This window comes from Pinus tabuliformis, chromosome 2_1 (genome assembly GCF_031772625.1).
Source record: "Pinus tabuliformis cultivar Carrire ecotype Pingquan chromosome 2_1, CPIR1, whole genome shotgun sequence".
Classification (NCBI taxonomy): Eukaryota; Viridiplantae; Streptophyta; class Pinopsida; order Pinales; family Pinaceae; genus Pinus; species Pinus tabuliformis.
Window position 1 is genome coordinate 445629858 of NC_142299.1, and position 7161 is coordinate 445637018.

Here is a 7161-nt window from a genome sequence, read left to right on the forward strand (position 1 = left end):
TGACACAAGCCAATAGTTGAGGCTATCGCTACCAAAAGAATAATGGCATCCCAATCTAGAGGAGGAATAGTGGAATTATTTTTGGTGTAACCTCCAACGAGGATTAATCCCATACTCCTCCCAGCTGGATACTCTAATGGGGCTACAGTTCAAAAGGCTCCTTCACTATTTTAGAAGCATATCATCTAGGAGTGGGGCATCAAGAAATACTAGTAGAAGGTGTCTAGATCAACATTTGGAAACAAAATATTTGGCCAAAAATTTCCTTCTTTTTATGGTTCTAACTCTAAAAGTATTGAACATCTATTTAATAGTTATACCTATTCGAACTTCCTCTAGCTTCGATTGGAAGGTTTCCTTAATCGCTCAGATCAAGACCCTCTTGGCATTCCAAAAAACCATTTCTCAATAGAGGAATCATGCCTTCTCCAATCCCATTCTCAATTGCATCTAGACACTCTCTCTCAGTTGCCTGCTATGGGCGACATGGAAGGAATGTAATCGACGCATTTTCAAAAATCCCTCTCTTCCTCTTCACTCTCTTTGGAGCATTATCCAAAGGAACATTAGTGAAACCATTATCGCTCTCCCTTGGTCCCCTCAATATTGGGAAGCAAATGGCCATGAAGCTAGGCTCCTTAATAATTGGAACCTTGTTCTAATTTCCCCTCTCTCCCTCCTCTTTTTGATTGCCTACTTTGGCTATCACATCCTCATGGTCCTTGCCGCCCCTCTCCTTTCTCAAACTGAATTTTGATGCTACTTCAAAAGGAAATCCTTGTCCAAGTGGCTATGGTGGAACCTTTAGAAATCACCTTGGCCTTCCACTCTTCATATATTCTAGGATACTTGGCATTAATAACAACAATGTTGCAAAACTTACAACCCTCATCAAAGGATTGGAAATAGCGCAAAAAGAAGGCTTATCCAAGCTCTTCGTGGAAGGAGACTCCTAGCTCATAGTCAATATGCTCCGCAAACTCCAAAATGGTACTCCTGTGTATACAGTTTCCAAAAGTTGGCAACTTGAAGAATTACTACATTGAGTCTCCTCTCAAATTACCAATATCCTGGTCATCATTCCCACCCACATCCGAATAACGGGGAACAAGGTTGTATAGATGTTGGCTAACCATGGTTGTCTCGACTCCTCGCCTAGGATATCCTCCACATAGCATCTCCTAACAGACTCTCCTCTCAAGAAGGTTTGCTGGCAATTTATTCAGAAGGATCTCCAGTCCCCAAGAGGGGTGTTTTGCATGCAAGAGGGTGGGGGTCGAGCTACCAACAAGGACTCGATCTAGGTTGCAGGAAGATTCCTCTTCCCAATCTCTTGTTATGTCTTTAGTTTCGCAATTTCATATTTACTTGGCTTGCTTTGATGGCCTTAAAAGTCTGCATTTTAGCATATGTATGGTATATTTTGAACTCACAACCTTTTGTCTTCCGCGTGGCCTCTCTTAGGACAGTATATTTTTAGATATAGTCAAGTTTTCCAACTATGTTGTAATGCAACTTTTTGTTAATTATATGTTTATTTTAACTTAGATTACATGACAACTTGAATGTATTATTCTATGTCTAGTTACCATATTATTGGACTTGTAGTGTTGACATGAAACTTATGGAAAGGCAACTAAAATTTCCCTCACCATATGCCCTAATACAATCAAGATGTATATAAAACATTAAATTTAAACAAATATAAATTTAACAATAAACATATACAACCTAACCACATTAATAAACGAAACGGAAATAAACCTCACCCTTATACAAGCTAAATGAAGCGAGGCTGCAGTACACCACAGAGGGACAAGTCAGTGTATCTCTATCTTCTTCCAATAATTTTGGACGAACCATTTCTGGAGAGCATCGAGGTAGGCATGCACAAACAGCTATTTCTGGAGAGTATCGAGGTAGGCGGACATTCCAAAATTGCACAACGCACATATTGATTTGGTAGCACCCATCAAATCATCCATGGGATGCGGTTCAAGAAGCGACGACGAGACTGCGACGCAAATGAAAGAAACCTGTCCTCACTAATAATAAAGAAAAATCATGACATGGTTTACAACATTGCACATGCGCTTGACCAGAAAACTACGGTGACATTTACTTCCAATGAAATATTTATTTTTCTGCGAATGCAAACTTCAGCGGATGATCAGACCATGGGTAATCAGAATATGCTACTGAATTTAAATTGACCATATATAGTATTAGCTACACAAAGCGTTTGAGTTTTAATATTAATAAATAATAAAAAAAATATTTATAATTTACATAATATTTCATAACACTAATATTAACACTATAATATAATTTACATAATACCTCATAACACTAAACTAACATTATGATTCAATTAATACGATAATTGAGCCATTCAACCGATGGCCATGTACTATCTGCTCCTAAGTGCTAATAACCTAAATGAATATAATAACATGATTGATTAATTGAGCTGCTGGCCATGGACTATCTGCTCCTTATTTTAAGTGCTAATAAGCTGAATGAATATAATAACGAGTCCCATAACGAAGGTTTGATCTATTCCAGGCTGCACTACAAGTCCGAGTACATCGTCTCCTAACATTATCTCAGATGTCGCTTCTTTTGGTTTGACCTGCGTCCGCCACCAAACCAAAGGAACCAATGAAGGAACTAATTCCATATTGGTCAAACATGTCCTTCACTTTCTGTCAATATATTTACGTATATCAATCATTATATGGATATAACAAACCTGAGCGATAATTTGACGAGAGGCGCTGAATATAGTGAATGAAGATGGGTTACAGAGGGATCCCTCGATTTGATAATCGTAATGGCAAGTCTCTCTGTAATTTTTTTCTCCCTCTGCCTGAGTAACCAACACTTTGGCTAGGGCTTTGCTTGAGAAGAGCCAACAAGAAGACTTTATAATAACACTGAACTCTGGCTTCCCACAGCCAACACCGTCTCCTCTAAATGCTTCCCATCTCTGGCTCAAACTCAATCGCTGGAAGGCCCAATTCAAAACAAAATTAATCGATATGAAAGGATGCAAAGACCCAATTCAAAACAATTAATCCATATGAAAGGTACCTAGCCAGGAAGTTACTGAAATTTTAATCAAAGTGGTGAAATTCTCTGATGAGTGTAGCCCCTAGAGATATTACAATACCTTGTCACGGTGTAGTGTGAGTAGAACATTGCCCACAGCATCCATGAGGAAGAGCTCACGTTCAACGTTGGATGCGTAATTATCGACCCTGAAGACCAGATTTCCGGAAGAATCAAAGACTGTGAAGCCTTCGCCATTGAAGAGGAGTGATTTCTTCCAAACGGTGAATGTGACCGGAGAACGATACTTGTTATCATCAGGCGAGTGGGAGGAGGAGCCACCATGCAGGTTATCACGCATCCCTTTCCAACCCGACACTCCCTTGCACAGACGAAGAAAACAAAAAGGATTCTACGGAATATTCTGCACGCAGCTTCCTCCATCGTACATTTATATCTCGCCAGTTTCGTTCAGCCACATAAAAAATTATCGAATCATTTCCTCGGCGCTCATCGCTCTCCTAAGATCTGATCGTTTCTGGGGAAGTATGCAACGTCACTTGTTTCTCCAGCAAGGACCTATGTGGATAAACGCAATCTGTTTTAAAAAATTAGTTTTCCAGCGAGGAATTTGTAAAAACTCAATTCCTTATTTTATTTTCCAGTAACTACTGGAAGTTACCGTTGTTCTTAATTAAGAGAATTTTATTTATATAATTTTGGGTTGCGAGATTTTATTTATCTTTTTTTCTGTGGCCCAGAGGAACCCAGCAGCGCTTTACTAACACATAATTATTTTTAAATTTTTAGGGGCTAGGGTGTGTCTTTTTTCCCTTGGTTTTTCAAGTTTCAACCATTTCCAAATTCGCAACAAAGGGATTTGGGATTTGAACCTGGGTTTTTCTAGTTTCAACCATTTCCTAGGTCGCAACAAGGGGATTTGAACCTGGGTCTCTGGAGTTTCAACCATTTCACATACCATTTCCTAGATTGCAACAAGGGGATTTGAACCTGGGTCTCTGAGTTTCGGCGATTTCATTTCACATACCATTTCCTAGGCCCCAACCAGGGGATTTTGAACCTGGGTCTCTGGAGTTTCAACCATTTCACATACCATTTCTTCTAGTTTCAACCATTTCACATACCATTTCCTAAGTCACAACGAAACGATTTGAACTTGGGTCTGTGGAGTTTCAACCATTTCACATACCATTTCCTAGGTCGGAACAAGGGCATTTGAACCTAGGTCTCTGTGGGGTTTCAACCATTTCACATACCATTTTTTCAACAAAGAGATTTGAACTTGGGTCTCTGGAGTTTCAACTATTTCACATACCATTTCCTAGGTCGGAACAAGGGTATTTGAACCTAGGTCTCTAGAGTTTCAACCATTTCACATACCATTTTTTCAACAAAGAGATTTGAACCTGAGTCTCTGGAGTTTCAACCATTTCACATATTTGGGATTAACAATTAAGCATCCCCAGAAACTAGATTTTATTTATTTTAAATTAAAAATTTGAAATAATTATAATTTCATAATCATTAATAAATCAAGAAAGATTTTGCTTTTGCTTTGTCCAAAACTTATTCACTAAAAAGTTGAATTTTTCAGCAAAAAGATAGATTTGATAACTAATTTTAAATATCAAATAAGTTTCTCATAAATATTTAATTTTAAAATTTTACTATATTTAGTTTTCTTCTTTTAATTTCATGAAAGGCTAAAGTTAAAAGTAATCTATTTTAATATTTTTTTTTCAAAATTTAGTTAAATTTTATTACAATTATAAGTTTTATAATTTAATATAAAGTATTTAAAAAAATAAAATATTGAATATATTTATATATTTAAAAAATAGAATTTAAATAATAAAAATATATAATTAAATTGAAAACTATCTAATAAAAAAACCAAATATTTAAATTCCACTAACCTAACAAAGTTATTAACTTGTCATACATTCTAAGATTAAATGTTTTTGTTGTCATCCTTCAATGTTCGTTCTTTCTATAACTTAGGATAGTATGGATTGATTTTGCTTCCTGCATGTTTAGAGTGTTTAATGCCTTATATTTGTAAGACTATAATTTTTCTCTAATTTTAAACACTTAACTTGTTCTTGTAATTATTTTATTAAATCTTTATGTTTCTTTTATTTTTCTTTGTTAATCTTTTATTAAATCTTTATGTTTTTTTTTTCCTTGTTTTTCCCTACCTCCCTAAGGATTATTTTTCTTTTGACTCATTAATCTAAGCATTTATTTTATTTTAACTTTCAATTTCTTTTCATAATTGTTTTCTCAATCCCTTCTCCATGTTTTGATTCTTCTCATTGTTTGTGTTACAATCTCTTCATAGACATCATAGAGGCATTCATATCATATACAAGCAACACAAAGGTGATTTGAGTGATTTGTCATTTTATTTTTTTTAAACATTTATGTGGAATGTTAACTTAAAATTGTTTTATTGAATTGAGAGGCTCATTCTATAGCCCAGTAAACATTTAAATAATGTTGATTCATTAAAAAAATTGTTCGTGAAAAATTGGATCTGTATTTAGAATAAATCTATATTAAATTTATTTTTAAAAAGAAAAACAAACAAACAAAAACAAATTTATACAACCACATATTATTAATGCTTACAAAATTCTTTAAACCAAACCAAAAAAACATTACAAAATTGAGACCTTTTCTGAATAAGTTCTCAAAATATAAACTAAAATACAATTTATAACAAAATGATAAATTCATTATTCCCAAAAATCTTAATTTAAAAAAAAAAAACATTTACCGAAATACTTTAAAACCTTTCTTCCAACTACAACTAAACCTAAACCTTTTTTATTAAAAAATTAAGAAATACTAAACATCTCCTCTGAACCCATAGCTAAAACTTCCATACCCACATAAAAGAATGAAAACAAAATTACAATCCCACCCTCTCGGGATAGTAAAGAATGCTCCGTGAAAGTATAATTGACCACATAAGCACTTGTCACTGGTCATAAATGGTTATAATGTTCGTCTAATAAAAAGAGTCACCAGTTGATTTAAAAAGGTTCACTACCAGTTGATTTAGGCATCTCAAGTTTCATGGTGGGTGAGAATCCACGGAAATTTAAATTAAAAACCATATTTTTATAGAGAAATATATATATATATATGAAATTCAAATCAAATATAAATAATCAAATTTTTTTATTTTTATTATAGATAATTATAATTAGTGTCTTTTATGGAAGTAAAGGAATTGTTTGGATAGCTAGAAGTAGCTGGAATCTGGGCAAAAAAATTTCAAAAAATAAATCTTGCAATAGCAAGTTTTGAATCTTGTTTTTAATGGTGGAAATAGATTCAGCACAATAAAAAACCCTTAATGCACCCAAAATATTGAAGTTTGACAGCTATAACTTAGATTTATAAAAATTCCTGCCGGATTTTATCAAAATATAACTAGAATTTCCATGATTTTCAAGGAAAAAAAGTAGTGTGGTGAGACTACGGCATTATAATCTATGTAATGGTTCATAATTTTTTTAATTTTATTATACCTACTCAAAGTAGGTTATATTGTTTTTTATTTTGGTCAAAAAGTTGACTTTAAATTAATTTTGAAAATTTTAAACAGATTCTATGAAGTCTATTAAAGTTTTGAAAATAATAAATATTAAGTTGAATATTTTATTTTTTTAATCCGTTGATGATATTTCTATGTCGCTTTAAATTGAATTTTCAGATACACAAATTATATTAAAAAATAAAAAATCTAGAAACAAAAATCTACTTCATAGTAATTTAGGCTTTGTTACAGTAGCATGGGTCAATACCATGGTTTATCAATAAAACCATAGCTACAATAGATATTAACCCCATTTTAAAATGGATATTATTAACTTGTAGGCTTTATTACAATACCATGGGCCATTACCATGATTTATCAGTACAACTTGCCCAAAAACTACAACTCATTTCAAAATCAAAATATTTTATAAATAATTTATTTTAATTTTATTTTATAACAATTTTATATTCACTATATTCTTGACCATATAAATACACAATCTCTAATGTTGTGACTGTACCAGTCTATAAACTTAAATC

At 33.3% G+C, this 7161-nt stretch overlaps 1 protein-coding gene across 1 annotated transcript; it reads right to left on the reverse strand.

Annotated features, from left to right (window-relative positions):
- Nucleotides 1-2500: 2500 nt before the first annotated feature.
- LOC149200841 (protein LURP-one-related 11-like) lies at nucleotides 2501-3412 on the reverse strand. The gene is made up of 3 exons (XM_089401095.1): nucleotides 3173-3412; nucleotides 2753-3007; nucleotides 2501-2632 (listed from the first exon to the last, which is right to left on the reverse strand). Exons 1-3 carry the CDS (start codon nucleotides 3410-3412, stop codon nucleotides 2501-2503), a joined length of 627 nt encoding a protein of 208 aa, XP_089257221.1.
- Between the last annotated feature and the right edge of the window lie 3749 nt (nucleotides 3413-7161).